Source organism: Rhinichthys klamathensis, unplaced genomic scaffold (genome assembly GCF_029890125.1).
Source record: "Rhinichthys klamathensis goyatoka isolate OS25496 unplaced genomic scaffold, OSU_Roscu_1.1 h1tg000027l_1, whole genome shotgun sequence".
Taxonomy (NCBI): domain Eukaryota; kingdom Metazoa; phylum Chordata; class Actinopteri; order Cypriniformes; family Leuciscidae; genus Rhinichthys; species Rhinichthys klamathensis.
Window position 1 is genome coordinate 1,693,409 of NW_026606577.1, and position 17,838 is coordinate 1,711,246.

At 38.5% G+C, this 17,838-nt stretch overlaps 1 protein-coding gene across 1 annotated transcript in view; it reads right to left on the bottom strand.

The window, feature by feature from the left end:
* Nucleotides 1-2,644: 2,644 nt before the first annotated feature.
* kirrel3a (kirre like nephrin family adhesion molecule 3a) overlaps nt 2,645-17,838 on the bottom strand; it is a 145,885-nt gene continuing 130,691 nt past the window's right edge. The window contains exons 10-16 of the mRNA XM_056244205.1: nt 12,168-12,268; nt 10,489-10,687; nt 9,862-9,969; nt 7,348-7,431; nt 7,058-7,167; nt 6,052-6,138; nt 2,645-3,132 (exon numbers count right to left, since the gene is read on the bottom strand). Coding sequence (XP_056100180.1) covers nt 2,668-3,132; nt 6,052-6,138; nt 7,058-7,167; nt 7,348-7,431; nt 9,862-9,969; nt 10,489-10,687; nt 12,168-12,268 — 1,154 coding nt within the window. The 3' untranslated portion in view covers nt 2,645-2,667. The remainder of the gene's footprint in view (nt 3,133-6,051; nt 6,139-7,057; nt 7,168-7,347; nt 7,432-9,861; nt 9,970-10,488; nt 10,688-12,167; nt 12,269-17,838) is intronic.

Sequence of the window (17,838 nt, forward strand, 5' to 3'; positions counted from 1 at the left end):
ATTTTGAATTCGTTTGGGAATCGGACTACACTGGCTGCGCTGCATGTTTTTTATTCACTAAAACAAAACGACTCATAAGAGTCATTAAAGGAGCTGTATGTAAGAAATTTATTTCAATTAATCATAAAATGGACCTGATATATCACTAGACATTAAGAAATCATGTACATTTCAAATACTTATATCACTGACAACAGTAGTCCGGCCAGGATATTGTCATTTAAAAAGTGCAGTTGCAGCCCTCAACTGATGTTGATGTTGTCATGTTGTGTTTTGTTCTGATGCTCCACCCTCCACCTATCTACCAATCACGAAGTCAGTAGTGTTGCGGCATCCGGGTTGCCAGCTCTGCTCTAGTTACCACAGCTGCAGCTCGTCACGTTCCTGCTGGATCCTGCAGCCTATTTGGCAACCTTGAGTCAGGGGGAGGGGATACACCACTCTACAGTAATTTGAAAGTGATTGCAGTACCAGTTTTGGCCACAATCTTACATACAGCTCCTTTAATCAGACTACACTGGTCATGAGGTCTAAGACTCATTTGTTCTCGAATCAGACTACACTAGGTGTGTATGCATATAGCTCGAGGATAACTTAACTGCAATTATACCTGCTAAAATTCTACAGCACAGTATTTTTTAATCACATTCACAACTATGTGAATGTGAATGATTTCTCCTGCCTGGCACAGATTCAGCGGTGAACGGAGCTCCTGCAAAGGTTGCAAGTTGTTCATCAGTGATTCATATTCATACATAATACATTGAAAATGTATTGGTATATTTAGAAATGCACATTACCAAGAAGATTATTAAATGCTGTAAAATTGTTGTTCATCTTTGTTACTTCTTGATACACAATGCATAAACTGATGTTGACAAATTTATTTTTCAAAGGCTTTTTTACTACTATATTGTTACTTCTTTTCATATGAAATTCAGTAAAGTGAATACAAGCCATCTCATAATTTTGTCTTAAACAGTTGCAGTAACATGAAACTTGGTCACATCTGTTTTTATTTCTGTGCCATTGTGATAAGTCGCTAAATCTAGCAGCATATTATTACTATATTAAACATTGCATATGTTTTGACTATCTGTGATATTGTTGCATCATGCAGTGTTTTTGCTGTTAGAGTGAATAGCCTGTTTGTCACACAGTGTTAAGAGTTTTCTTTCCAAAGAGCAAGGAAATCTGATATGTCTCCTTTAAATGAAGCATAAGTGAAAACTTTCATAACCTATTCATCATACAGCATGCATATTTCAGTTGGTACATTTGAAATGACCCTCTGCTGGCATAATCGAATTTGACAGGAAGCCATGAAAGAAAATAACATGGACCAAAAAAAAACGACGCAACCTCAGCTTTAATGACCACAGAACATCGTTCCCACACACTGTTTTATTCAACACTTATTTTGTAATCATGATTATTTGATCAGTGTAATTGCTCTGATGCACAGCTCGAGTTAGAAGTCTCACTCAGAACGTTCTGCAGGCTCATCCGACGGCGAGAGGCACTTCCTGCATCAATTAAGCAATGTAAACGTTTACGCCAGATATTCAGGGGGGCTGCGGGAAAGAGAAGCTTACTTAAAACAGTGAGCTTAAACATATGGCAGCCTTAAAATAAACAGAACATCATAAAGACATGGGGGGAAAATTATGAGTTCAATCATACTCCCACCAGAATGGGGGGTTTATGAGCAATGATGCATAGAAAAACAACAACAACAACAACAACAACAACAACACATTGTTGGAGGTATAAAAAAAGCTTTTAACAACAGAGCGTTTGAATTCACAGGACGTGTACATATGCAAACGCACTTATTAACCATGAAGTGTTGAAATGATCAGCTCACATCGAATACGTCTTTAGAAAAAAAGAGAGGGAAAAATTAGGATTTACATTCTGGTCTCTCATGTAAACACTATGCTGTCCACGTTAGCAAAAGCTCCTGAAGAACTCTCCACACATGCAGTTTGGCCACACATTCGCATTGCATTGGGGGGAAAAAAAACACATAGCATGAAATCATAAAGACGAGAGACCACGGAGAGAGATGTAATTAAAAAACAGTTTAGTGCACACAAGTGATATCTATCTTACAGTCTTTAGAAAAGCACAGAATGATCATTTTCAGAGACGACCTCAGGAGGATAATTCATCCTCGTTTAGATTTCTTTATCAGCAGAGAAACACTGCGGTTGGCATTGAACAGACATCCTTGTGCTTTGGGCCACAGCAGAAGAACTACAAAACGGCCCAAGTTTGGCTCCCTATTAAAAAAACAAATACAAGCCTCGAGTTTTCCCCGCATCCGACTGCCAGGTACCGTATCCCAGGCTGCCCAGAACAGATTAGATCGGCTCACCGTGATAGTCAATGGCGATTGTGTGGGATGGACTCCTGATTGTCATGTTATAAAACGACGTCCAAGGTTCCCCCGCCCCCGCGTTTTCCTTTTTCAAACTCGCAAGCCTTCCACAAAGAATATGAGATCTAAAAAACACGTTACTTTTCAAAACATACAGAAAAATGAGCTTGAGATGTCGGTATTGTCTTTCCAAGCTAGCGACGCTTGGATATGTCCACGAATGATGCATGAAGCACAGGTGACTCACCTTTAGTGTTCGTTCAAAAACACATATGATGCTCACGTTAAACGTGCGTCTGCATTCGTTTCTGCAGCGGTCGGGTCAGGTCTGAGTTTTGGGACGACGACTGTGAGTAGTGGGATGAAGACGACACGGAGGCTTTGCTAGCTTTGTCGAACTGCACGTATCCATCCTGCTTGCTGTAGCTGCTGACACTGCTGTCGCACTGCGTGTCCTGGAACGAGCTGGAGTCGCTCAGAGATCCCCTCTGGAACTCGCGTTCGCACAGTTCGATGGAGCTGCTGCCCATGCCCAGCACGAAACGCTGGCTGTAGTCGTATAGGCGGTTGGGACCGGCACCCAGCGTGTTGTAAATGTTGGTGTAAGACATGCCGGTGGGGACGCGGTGCTTCCCGAGGGTCGCCGTGGCAGGGTTTCGGACCTCGGTGTTCTGGTTGGCTGTCAGAGAAATGGTCGGGGTCGGCTGTTCTTTGAAGGTGTTCACACTGTAGTATCCATTGGTTGGATCCTATTAGATATAAATAAATACATTTCATCAATCATTTAACTCTTTCCCCGCCATTGACAGAATTTTCAGGCTTTCCGTGTTTTCACTGTTATACGCTAGAGGGCGCTATGACCCATCTTCTGAAAGAGTACAGAATCTCCTGATCAAAACACAGGCGAAATAGAAGCAGAAACAAGCGATAGCATATATAAGCAAATGCCACGATCATCAACATTAAACAGCATATAAATCAAAACTTCCTAACGTTACTGAATGAAATGTCGACCCAGGACGAGCTATGGGACTGTGAAGCTTTGGGGGTGTTGATGGACTCAATCTACTCTATCTATGTTTTGATCATCGTTCTGAATCCGATCTGAATGTAGTCTTTATTTTTCTCAGCTTTTTGATTAGAATGTTGCTTTTTTTTAATGAAATTGACCCACATTCAAGTGTTGATAATAAAAGAATGTGTGAAGCTAGAAGATTTTTTTTTCTTTTGATATACTGCATATTCATACAACAAAATATTCTGGGGCCATGACATTTTTGTGAAAATTATGAAAAATGCTGGCGGTGGCTGGCACCTTTTTTTAAAAAAAAACTCTGGCGGGGAAAGAGTTAATTATTTGCACACATTCTATGCAAATAAGTCATCGGAAAAATAATGGCAATGACTTAAGTTACATATGAATTTCGCAGTGTTATGGAAGTGTATATAATGCAAGTTAAACTGTGGCTGATATGTAAATAAAAAAAGGGTCTTTTCTGTTGAAATAACACACTCAAAAATGTAATGAATTCTCGACTCAAAGAAGTCAATAAATCATTAAACACATCAAATTAATTTTTCTTTTTGTTTGTGGACATTTTGATTTTTGCATGAAGCTTGCCATCTAAATAATCTGTTTATCCAAAGAACTGTTAGCACAATTATTCACTTCAGCAAACAATTATTTATATTACAGGACTGTTATAGTATACACCTTTCAGCCTGAATAAAAAGCTAAATGAGAGAAAAAGAAAAAGGAAACTGTAATTTTCCTCTCATGTATTTGTAAGCTGTAAAAAGCCAAGGTCAAGTTCAGCTCACACTAATTATAGGCAGCGTGACATGGAAATTAGGGAACAGACTGATAACTGTCCCACGCTAAGAAGATTACATGGTTTAGTGGTGTGAAACAGTCATCTCCAGCATAAACAGTCAAATCCTGTTATCAGCTAATTAAATGGGCCTTGACGATTCATGTCTGCATTAAATATGCGAAATAATCTCCATAAAAATTCACTCACATTTTATTTTTGGCCAATTTCTATATAGATAACATATATCTGCTCTCTCTTTTTAATCCTAGCGGCCTTGTGTGAGCGCTGAGGTGAAATAACTCAAGGATTCCTGGAAAAAAAAATATATAGTATGGTGTTCACTTTTACCGCTGTCAGAGTCAAGGCCGCACCTCTCTGATTGGGGGCTAATGGCTTATCGTACTAGATGGAATGCAATATTTGAAGATTGATGGATGATGACGATTTTGCCTTAAGGCAAGTGTGGTTGTTGGTAGAAAATAGGATGACCAAGTTGATGTTTTATTCATTTTTGCTTGATTTTCTTGAGTGCCCCTGCAAAACTCACCACGACTGGTCCAAGTCTACTTTCAAGTCTCTATGATAGGAAAAATCTATATTTAAATAGAGGAAAAATATATTTAAATGCTTTTACGTTCTCTCGCAAAAAGTTTTGCATTCTCCCAAGAAACTTTGTTCACTTCGCAAAAGTTTTGCGTTCCCTCAAGAAACTTTGCTAATTTCGCAAAAGTTTTGCGTTCCCCTGAGAAACATTGTATTCTCTTTGCAAAGGTTTTGTGCTCCTCCAAAGATAAAGTATCTCGGGGAAATGCAAGACTTTTGCAAAAGAAAGTAAAAGCATTTAAGTCGAATTTTTCCTCCCATCTCATATATGTTTCCATGTTCACTCCGCTACCGCAAAGATTACCAAAGGATTCTTGAATCTATAGAATTTGCACACTTGTTTTATTTTCTGGCAGCTGAAAATCGTAAGTCTGATCGCTTATAAAAGTAACACAATTCACCATTCATATTCTTCTAACGAGTTACATGATTGCGTTAAATACTGATGGTAAGGAACAGACTGTTTATGCTGATAAAAAGTCAAAAATCCTAAAATCCCTGTGGTCATTTTTTTATGCTGTAGGTTAGATTTGCAAACCCTGTTGCAAGACAATTAATTTAAAATACTTATAATAATATATTATTTCAACATGACTATTTCGTAAGTCATACTTATCTAAAGGAAAGGATATGATGCTTTATCTTTGATAAATGTTTTTCTCTCTGCAAATGCCACTCAACAGAAAGTCGCAAGTCAAAGTTTCCATCTCTTGTTAGTTACGCTTGCCTAAGCACATATGACTAATGATGGATGCTGTGCCTTCAATGTGCAATTTCCAAAGATCTTAACAAGTCCTTGAAATATTGAGCTTTTGAAATGATCTGAAAGGCTGAAAAGTTTCAGGCAAAAGTTCCAGACTGAAGTCTAGCAAAGCGGCTTTCATTAAACGAATTAGCATGCACATTCAACCAAACGTCCCGGTACACTCTCAATTACCAGTGAACATAATGAAAACTTGCGCACTGGAGATCTGACATGCAGTCAGTCAGTATGACAACACGTCCATTTAGGAACATTTCTTTAATGGACTCAGTAAAGAAAAAGAACATGGCCAGGAATTCTGAAACAAGTCAGAGAGCGTGAGTTCCCCCAACTCTGCTTTATTAGATTCTGTGAGATTACGCGGCTGTTGTATTAAATCTGTTTTTTATGAGTGTGATGGAGAAATGACTCTCTGGGGTTCTTTAATGGTGACAGATGTGAGTCCTGCAGAGTTCTTCCCCCTGTCTCTCCATCCCTCTGTTCATCACCTTAATGTGTTGTAGCTCCCTCTCCTCCTCCTGCAGGACCTCCAACTGTTTTAACACCGATTCTTGCTGAAACTCGGATCGCTCCATCTAAAAGCAGAGAGAAAGTGAGATGATACAGTAGATGTGTGCTGATGCACCAGTGACTGGTATTGATTTCAGCCTGTTAGGATGTACAGGAGAATTTCAGCATCTTGCAAGAACAGAAATTCCCTCAAAGCTCTGGTCTGATCTGAACCCGGTCAAAGTTCAAGGATGCTGCAATGCTGTGATTTGAGTTCTGCAGGGGTAGATGGGAAGCCACAAAAAAACCCCCACAAAAAAACGTTTACTCTGACAGAGACTTAAAGCGAGGACTCGACAAGAAACTGGCGATTGTGACAGCGACGTGGTTGTGTCCAGCAACTCAACAAGGTTGAGAAACTTATAGCTTTATGCAAATTAGCAGCAATTATTTCTGCAAACATTCCAGGCACATAATAAAATATGATGTGTGGGAAAACAGTGTAAAAATTGGCGTCATTCTGACTGAGTTTACTTTATGCACTGATAATCGTTCCTCTGGTTCATGATGTAGCACAGCTATAATTTAAATACAAACACTTTCCTCTTCAGAATGTATAGTAAGAAAAAAGATTCCTAGTCAAAATATAATTAAATTAGAATTTTACTTTGGAATGCATATAATTTGTGAGAAGACCAATAATGTGATGGCACCTAGTGACATAAACTACTAGCAATATTAGAACATTACAACAACAAAAAATGAGGCTAAAGACAAGCAAGATACACTGTCATATCTTGTATCTTTAGGATAACATTTGACTTTTCAGACTCAAAACATTCGTATGTGTACGCAAATGTTTCCAGCTCGGCTTTGAAGCTCTGTAGGAGCCAATTTATACCTGCATTGAGAGCTGATAACATCAGAATAACTCAGAAGAATGCAAACCAGATGTAAAGGACATCAGAGAGAAGTGGAGAGGGGGGATTAGGAGTGCAAACTCACCATCATTTGCTTCATGTTGCTGTGTTCTTCCGGTTCCCTTGCTGCATTATGGTCCTTATGGACAATCTCCACCCGAATGTCATTTTTAGCGGATACGACCCCTTTGAGATCTGGCAGAAATCATTCTGATTAGCCATAGTGACGCAACCCACACAATATCCTACAGCTTCTGCTGAGCTTTGACATGATTCTGAGACTCGTGAATGTGCAGCACTCGCTTGTGAACAACATGCATGTATATTTTCCCAGAACATGGCCACTAATATGAAAGAGGCGAGAGAAGGGCTTACTTTCGCCTTTTAAAGTGCCGGAGAGCTCTCGCTGCCGAGAGGAGAGTGACACTGGGAGTGATGACATCACCAGGTGCATGTCCTCTGTGGAGTACGGTCACAACATGCAAAGAAAGAAATATCACTTGTTAAAAAATGAGGTCTTTACAGTCCTGGCCAGATAAAGTCAGGCTGCTGCTGGTAAGGAGCTGGAGCTCACCGCTAATGGAGGCAATTTGCGAACAGAAAGATAAGACAATAAAGACCTCAGATAGACTAAGACGTGAGTAAGGTGCGGGTGTGCTTTTATCATTGTGTGGTACAGTAATGAGGAAAATGTGGCTTGCCGAGCTACAAGCTACTGGAACCTTAAAGGAGTTCAACTACTGTCAAGCCTCATGTAGCTGCATTACAGGTTAAAGTAGCTAACTACACCAAACTAATCATGCAATTTCAATTTAATACTATTACTTAATATACACTCACCTAAAGGATTATTAGGAACACCTGTTCAATTTCTCATTAATGCAATTTCTCATTAATGCAATTATCTAATCAACCAATCACATGGCAGTTGCTTCAATGCATTTAGGGGTGTGGTCCTGGTCAAGACAATCTCCTGAACTCCAAACTGAATGTCAGAATGGGAAAGAAAGGTGATTTAAGCAATTTTAAGCGTGGCATGGTTGTTGGTGCCAGACGGGCCGGTCTGAGTATTTCACAATCTGCTCAGTTACTGGGATTTTCACGCACAACCATTTCTAGGGTTTACAAAGAATGGTGTGAAAAGGGAAAAGCATCCAGTGTGCGGCAGTCCTGTGGGCGAAAATGCCTTGTTGATGCTAGAGGTCAGAGGAGAATGGGCCGACTGATTCAAGCTGATAGAAGAGCAACTTTGACTGAAATAAGCACTCGTTACAACCGAGGTATGCAGCAAAGCATTTGTGAAGCCACAACACGCACAACCTTGAGGCGGATGGGCTACAACAGCAGAAGACCCCACCTGGTACCACGCATCTCCACTACAAATAGGAAAAAGAGGCTACAATTTGCAAGAGCTCACCAAAATTGGACAGTTGAAGACTGGAAAAATGTTGCCTGGTCAAATGAGTCTCGATTTCTGTTGAGACATTCAGATGGCAGAGTCAGAATTTGGCGTAAACAGAATGAGAACATGGATCCATCATGCCTTGTTACCACTGTGCAGCCTGGTGGTGGTGGTGTAATGGTGTGGGGGATGTTTTCTTGGCACACTTTAGGCCCCTTAGTGCCAATTGGGCATCGTTTAAATGCCACGGCCCACCTGAGCATTGTTTCTGACCATGTCCATCCCTTTATGGCCACCATGTACCCATCCTCTGATGGCTACTTCCAGCAGGATAATGCACCATGTCACAAAGCTCGAATCATTTCAAATTGGTTTCTTGAACATGACAATGAGTTCACTGTACTAAAATGGCCCCCACAGTCACCAGATCTCAACCCAATAGAGCATCTTTGGGATGTGGTGGAACGGTAGCTTTGTGCCCTGGATGTGCATCCCACAAATCTCCATCAACTGCAAGATGCTATCCTATCAATATGGGCCAACATTTCTAAAGAATGCTTTCAGCACCTTGTTGAATCAATGCCACGTAGAATTAAGGCAGTTCTGAAGGCGAAAAGGGGGTCAAACACAGTATTAGTATGGTGTTCCTAATAATCCTTTAGGTGAGTGTATATATATATATATATATATAGTAACACTTTAGTTTAGGGTCCAATTCTCACTATTAACTAGATCCTTATTAGTTATTAGTATGAATATTACTAGGATATTGGTTGTTTATTAGTACTTATAAAGCACTTATTAATGCCTTTTTCTGCATGACCATATTCTACATTCCTAACCAACACCTAAACGTAACAACTACCGTACTATTAATAAGCAGTAATTAGGAGTTTGAGGCAAAATTCGGAGTTAATAGTTATTGGACCCTAATCCAATAACTTATTGGACCATAATCTAAAGTGCGAATAACAATCACTATATATATATATATATATATATATATATATATATATATATATATATATATATATAAATGCAACTATTAAAACTAAAAGACTACATAATTTATATAACTGAGTAAAAACAGTGATAAATAGCTCAATTTTTTATTTTTTATTTTAATTATTCACGTATTTTTAAATTATATTCATTTCAGACTTTCCAGGAGAGTTAGCTCAGCTTTGTACAATATAACATAAAAAGAGCGATGTAGTGTTTTGTCACGCTACACTGCTAATTGTTGGAAAAACAACTTATTATTGGAAAACAACACTAATTTTGACAACATCTGAGCTGCCGTCATGCTACAGGAAAATGTAGTTAAGCAGTGCTCCTATTAATTAGTGCATGTGTGGATGAAGTTGTGCTACAACGTGCAATACTGCATTGCAAGTTGAGTCTAAAAACGCTGGGTGTCTCAGTGGACGTGCAGGGCGAGTCGCCTCTGTGTTTTCTGTCTCTGTAGAAACAACGAGCTCACTTACTCCTCTGCACTCGAGCGCAGCAGAAAGCCCCCAGGGTCCCAATGAGGACGATGAGAGCCAGGAAAGCTCCCACTGCAACCCCAATGATGACGGCCAAGCGCAAAGACCCTAAGGAGAACACAGAACCGCTGGGATCATCAGACAACCAGTGACAGAACGTAGAACCCATGCAACGTGCACAGTCCGGATCAGGAGCCTGTTTGTCACTTGAGGAGACATAATGAAGCCGTGTTCCAAGAGTCTTCGATTAAATCCCACGGGGATGAGCTGACCTCTTTGAATAACTCAGCTCTGCACCTTGGGAGTCGGCTTTACTGGAGGAAAATGGGCCAGTATTTGAATAAAAAATACCATCTAATTTCATTTAAATATTTCAAAGAAATCATAAAGGCAAGTAAAAAGGATTAAGGGCTGTTTAAATTGGAGTTCTGAATATGTCGGAATTCCATTAAGGAAATCCACAGATTTAAGTAGGTGACATTTACCTGAATAAACAGACTATGATCCAGTCTTTGCCCTAATGCTCTGAAAAATCAAGTCAGGGTTCTTAATCACTGCGAGACGCGAGTAAAACAGACTGGCACACACTTGAGGCACACGCACGCACGCACGTAACTTGATTATTACCTTGCTCTTTGAGGCGAATGATCTCCGTGTCAGAGCCGAAACTGTTCCAGGCAGTGCAGTTGTAGATGGTTTGGAAGTCAGCAGGGACGATGTTGCTCATGGTGAGGGTGGAGATGACACCTTCCTCTGTGCTCACGGTCTCCACGGTATAACGGCCCGATGTTCCTGATTCCAGCACTGTTTCTTTCCACGACCATGCCTGCATAAAATAAAAAATAGTATACTATTCCAAAATTCGTACAACTTTCAGGAACACAAGTAAAGCATTTCAGTGCAGTTTTGCTATTACGAAATACTCTGTTTTCTAAAGTCGAGCCGACAAGCACAGCAGGTCAGTTGGATTAATGCACTTTTTAGTACAAATAGGCCTAGACTAAAAAAATACTTTTGCGGTTCAGTCCATTCTGCTGCTTCCCAGCATGCATCGAGTCATTTTTTTTTTTTTTCTCGTGAGAGGTCATGTGATGTCAATAGTTTTGGACAACAAGTACTTTAGTCTCCTTCACATTCATCTAGAAAACATCTTAAGCACATGATAAAACTAACCATTTAATGTTGCATAAAACTCTCTGATTCTTCGAGTTGCTATAAATAATTATATAATTTAATATTACAGCAGAAGTCATGGCAACTTGACATTTTAAATTCAGTCAAGACATTTACTTTAAGAAAAGGAATTCAACTTTTAAAAAACATGTTCCCTCATTATTTAAAGGGTTAGTTCACCCAAAAATGACTCACCCTCATGGTGTTCCAACCCCGTAAGACTTTCGTTCATCTTCGGAACACAAATTAAGATATTTTTTATTAAATCTGAGAGCTGTCTCACTCCTCCATAGGCTTCTATTGTAATTGAAACTTGCCGGCCCAGAAAGTTAGTAAAAACATTGTTAAAATAGTCCAAGTGACTACACTACGGTGGCTCAACCTTAAGTTTATCAAGCGACGAGAATACTTTTTGTGCACAAAAAAACCCCTAAAATAACGACTTTATTCAACTATTCATTTTCTTCAGTGTGGGCTTCTGAGTGAGTTCACGTAGTGTAACAGCGCAGCGCTTCTGGGTTGTACGTCACGCGTAGGCTCACTATTGGCCGACGCTCGTCATGTGTGTGATGCGTGTGATGCTGGCCAATAGTGAGCCTACGTGGAAGCCTACGCTGAAGCGCTGCACTGAGTTAAGTTGAATATATTTTAAAATTTAATTAATTTCAGTGATGGCAAAGCTGAATTTTCAGCATCCTTACTCCAGTCTTCAAAGTCACATGATCCTTCAGAAATCATCCTAATATGCTGATTTGGTAGCATTTCTTATTACTGAAAACAGCTGTGCTGATTAATATTTTTGTAGAAACCTTTTTTAAAAGGTAATGTATATAAGCATTATTATTATTAACATTTTAATATCATATTTTAATTATATAAAGAAATTATGTGAGTAACATTAAATATTGATTTGATTCTAAACTCATAGAATGATTGATATATCAATTCTATAGATAGAAAGGATAGATGATGGACCGAAAATATTATTATTATAAAATATTTATTATCGCATTTTATAATTATTATACTAATACAACAAGTAAGTGGAAAATGAAGTATTGATTTAAAATGATTCAAAAATATTTTTTGACCAAATACATAGATTGATTGATAGATGGCTAGATAGGACTCACAATGCGGTCCGGAGGAGGGGTGCTGCGGATGAAGCACTTGATCTGGCCCTTCTCCCCGTACAGCGCCTGCTGCGTCTGTGTGCTGGAGATGGTGGGAGGTCCTGAAACAAACAACAGACTGTCAAGCTTCCTGTCTGACAGATGAACCGCCTGCACACCACATCAGCACACATCCTCCCTGAGAACAGAGATGACAGAACATACGCTGCATGCTGTTTTTATTATCTCCAATCTGTTTTTGATCATCTTATATCTTAAGACGAGGAGTAAGAGTAAACTTTTGCATGCAGTATTATTTCACTGCTTCTTATTCACTGACCGCTCGCAAACAAGTTTATAACCAGCCTCTAAATGCCCAGTGAGTATTCAAATAAAGTCATTGTTATTCTTTTCAGAACAAACATGCTTCCATTCTATTTAAATTAGGCTCACTATAGATAGTGCTTTATTCACAAAACTCAGTGCTATTTGACTGGTACAGTTATCAATGCACTATTACGGCAAGATTCCATTAAAAGAGATGTTCATGTACATTTTCCATTGATCACTGCATTCATTAAACGATGATCAAATGATGAAAAGACGCTTGCATATAACCAGGTACACATCCAGACAAGATCCGATCCAGGTGTCTGAATTCAGATTTTGTGGCCACATTCACAACATTACCTGATTTGCATATTTTTTCATACACTTAAGCAAAAAGAAGACAAACACAGATTTGGACCCAGATAGATTAAAGTATAGCAATGCAATGGAAGTAGCGACAAATAATTTATTTTGTATTGTGACGTCCATCCGATTAAAACAGATTAGGGGTGGGCGATATGACCAAAATCTTATATCATGTTACGAATCGTTTTATTTCACGACAACAATATATATCATGATAGTTATTTTTGCTTCAAATAAAGTTTTTATGATATTCAAATTGAATTGGAATTTCATACATCTCATCCCCAATTTCAAAATCACATACAAAAACTAACCTAAACCTAAAAAACTAACAAAAAAATTAAGCTCACTGAAAACAAGTAAACAGTCAGTGCTAAAATAGGAACAAAGAAAATTATTATAAGACAAAAAAACTACAATAGAACAAAGACACAAATGAAATAGACCTACCTGAAATTGTAAGCACAAGAAATAAAAGCCTACAATAGAACAAAGCATGTTTATTAGGCTGCTGTCACTTTAAGAGCGAACGCACTGATCTAATATAGTGATACACATGCACTCACGGACTCTATGAGCAGTGGCTTTATGCGTGCGGGTTTCAGGTGTGTGCGCTTTAAAAACAGTCTCTCAGACTGCATATATCGAAATGAGTTCTCTTTCGCTGCTAATTGCACTTAAATGGTTTAAAATCACTTGTTTTTAAACAGCAAGGCTTAAAAACGCATTCAAACTATAAGCTTTTGAGACGGCACAGAACAGCAACTTCACGTGAGCGTAACTGCGATAGAGACAATAGTCCAAAATCTCTACCCGTTGACAAATTTCTGTCTACCAGTATATCGCCCACCCCTAAAACAGATTATCAAAAAAAGAGAAAAAAATGTAGGGTGGTGCTTGATTGAAGTTACTAGAGTAAAGCCTGATGTTTCACATTTTAATACAAATGAATGTAAAAATAAAAAGTACAAAATTAAACATGCATGCATGAATCATTCTTAGAAAAGAAACAAATTTCAATATCATGCCAAATATAACAGTCAAATTAACTGAAAAGATCCAACTCAAATAATTGTTTGATTGTACATGTACATTTTCTCACGAATTCACAAAAGAGAGCTAAGTAGGATGCTGAATAAAAACTTAAATTTCATTCTGTTCCTCACTCAAAGCTATCATATTACTTGACCATGGATTGCATGGAACTCTTTTATGGTGCTGTTTTTGTCATTTGGAGCTTGACAGTTCCAGTGCTCATTATATTGAGAAGTTGCATGATATTCCCCAACCATTTACGTTTTGTGCTCCACGGAAGAAAGAAAGTCATACAGGGTTGGAATGACATGGTGAGTAAATAATGACAGAATAATGACTCTTCCCATTGCATCTTATTCAACAAAACTGGAAATAGGCCTGATGCTTAGAGTAAACTTTAATTTCATAAATAATTAAAAGTGAAAGACAAAAGAGGGAGATAAAATCATAATAAATACAATCAAAACATTTCCATTTCTCCATCCACAGCAGATTGAGGTTCATTATGTGTCTCTATACGAAAACAGATTTTCATTTTAATTGGAATTCGGGTGTCTCTGTGCGCGAGTACTATCCCATCAATTACAGATCCCAGCAGTGTGCAGGAGTCTTCTGTACACACCGGAGCACCGTCTCTCTGGAGAGAGCGAGACAATGCTCTCACTTTCCCCAGCACCCTCTTAATCACACGTGCACTCAAAGGCTGCAGTCGGGCAAAGGGGTGGGACGCTTTTACCGTGCTCTTCCAGTGGCAGTCTGCTCAGATCGTGTCCTCTGGAGGAGCCAAACAAATCTGACAGGGGATCATGACCATAAATGAGGGCTGTAATTAAACAGCTTTATCTCTCAGGCTCAGATGGGAAACAAGCAGGCAGAGAAAGCGCGATGTGAGACCAAACCGCACGAGGAAGGTGGCGTCACACGTCTCGCTCCGTGCCTGGGTGGAAACAGGGAGGCATGATCATCACGCCACCTGACCCGCATCTAATTTAGCATATTATCAAAACAATAAATGATTTAAAATATATACATTTATAATCAAGGATACACATACATTTATACAATAAATAAACCAAAGACCAACATTTAAAAGCGTGTCTATCAGTGGTTCACCAGGGAGCCTCAATAAACCTCAAAGGGAGCCACAGAATGGAAATTGTTATTAAATATATAATAATATATTTATTAATAATTTCCATTACAAACCCTTTATTACATATTAAAAAGTCTAGCTCTAAAGATGTGAACTAAAATCATGCTTTTTATTTTCCCTCAATAATTAATGTTTTTATCGAAGAACAGTACTTGTAGTAATGCACAGAACATAACTTCTTGGCTCAAAAAAACCAGAGCCGGACAGTAACGGAGTACATTTACTTGAGTACAGTACTTAAGTACAATTTTAAGGGATCTGTACTTTACTCGAGTATCATTTTTGGGGAGTACTCATGACTTTACTCAAGTACATTTGAGAGGCAAATATTGTACTCTTTACTCCAATACATTTCTATCCATAACCGTGAGTACCCGAGTAAAAAAAAATAAAAAAAACGTTTGTTTCCCTCTCAAACGTGATTGGATTGTGCAGGCGCCACTGATTGGGACAGCCTATCAGCAATCACTTTCAGCTTTCCGCCAAAGTCAACTCCATGGTCAGATTTTATATTACACATTAATGTAAGCCAAGCATTTGGTTTGATGTTCTTGCGTATGTAGTGTGTTTAACACAGTCAGGTTCAAATGTGGCAGTGGCGTAGCCACGAGGGATTTCTGATTTCTTAAAAAAAAAAACTTTAGGAGGCAAAATATATTTTTACTGATTATGTGAATTTCACTGCGCAAACCAAAGTAGGCTACTACCCAGCGAATGAAGAAGGGTTGGCGCTCAGTCTCCACAGTACATAAAATATTAATTTTGTTTTATTTTATTTTTCGGGTTTGCATTTATGAGGAAAAAACAATGTTATGAACGTGTTCTCCGTTACGGACGTGAGCGCTCTGAAAGCGGCATAAAAAATGCTTTAAAACTTTCACAGAGACATCAAACAGAAAACACAAAACCTTTAACCTGAATTTCGTTTTGCATTAATTGTATCTTAATTTTAATCTTAATCAATGTTTCATCAACCAATTGCCTGGGTTTAATAAATAAGAAGTAAATAGCAGACGATAGATAAGAAACGGAGGCGCCGGCACGTGAACTAGATCTCGTCTCATAAATGAACCGAAACTCAGTGTATAAGGTAGCCTACTTGCCTCTCACAGACATGTCTACTTTTAAACAGAACAATTCAAAATGAAAGAAAACCGACTACAGACTGCTCTCTGCTTATGTAATCCATATGAAATGTGCATTTCTCTCTGGCGCGTTCACTACTGAAGATCGCGAGTCAGCATCGTCAACTTCATCTAGCCGACACTGACAAAGAAAACACTTGTTTATTAACAAGTGTTTATTAATAAACAATTAAAATATCTCCTTGCTATATTTTACATATTCATAATCATTCCTTTTGCCGGTTCTTTGTGACAGCTTTTAGGTGCTTTATTGGCAGCGCCACCCTTACATGTGGTGTGTGTGTGTGTGTTTAAAGATGGGACCCCCCAAAAATTTTATTAAATTAAATAAAGCAACATGGTAAAAAGATGAAAATGACTTGATTTTACTTTCAATTCCTTTTACATTCTCCAAGGTATTAACATTAACATTTTTCATAACTCCATGTAGGACGTTTCTGTGCAGAAATGTAAGCACTGTGGCAGTAGTAATGCAATATTTAGAAAATCTACTCTTGTACTCTTGATACTCAAGTACTTTTTAAAACAAGTACTTTAGTACTTTTACTTAAGTAGACATCTGAATGTAGTACTTTTACTTGTACTTGAGTAAAATTTAGCAAGGGGTATCTGTACTTTTACTCAAGTAACAAAGCTCTGTACTCTGTCCGCCTCTGAAAAAAACATAACCATTGGCTCTAGGACTATTTGTTTTCCGTGTGGGCGCACAGCCTCTTAAAACTTCCACAAACTACGTTCAACAACACTTCCATAACAGGCTTCTGAAATGGCATCCTAAGTTGTTAATGGGTGTTTGGTTTCCTGTTTATTTTAAGGAGAACTGAGGTTAATCCAAAACCGTAATCCTATCAGAAACGAGTTGGTTTGTTTTGTTCCTTTCTTGATGTTTTTGTGGAGATGAAGGAGCAAAAATAGGAGCTCTTTTTAAAGAAGTTTAAAAGCACCGTTTTTTCTTAGACGAGGCGAGGGCCATGAGCAGTGTAGAGATGGCAGAGATATCGATCCGTTTCCGTGAAGGGCCTCGTTCACACACATCTTTATCAAAGACAGAAAATCATCTGTGTTTGTCAAAGAGATGCTCTTGCAGCCTAATGGACTCTAATGTGGCTATTCATTAATGATCTATTATAATATCAGTAATCATATTTCCCGTTCATCATCTGCCTAATCCATCTAAATTCTGGTATTTAAGCACTAATGTGTCTCCTCTGTTTATTAGTATATGGCTGCACAATTCTTAAAGAGACAGTTCACCCAAAAACATAAGTTCTGTCATTTACTCACCCTCATGTCAGTCCAAACCTATATGACTTTCTTTCTTCTTAAAATAAACAATTTTATATGTTGAGGAACAACTTTGAAGCTTGGCATAAATAATGACAGAATATTAACATGGAGGTGAATTTTAAAGGAATAGTTCCCTTTGTAACCAAGCTTGTAACCTGAGTATCTGCAATATCCAAATGACTTGATCATCACAGACATACATGAACTAGTTTCAAAAACTTGGTGTTGCTTCATTATTTGCATGTTCACATCCTGAGCAAAAGTTCATTGATTATAGAATAGAAGCAGATATGGATCACCGAGAACCATCTCTGGCAATGAGGTGACTGAGCTACATTATCACATAGACCTTAACTATGTGGTCTTGATTTGCATC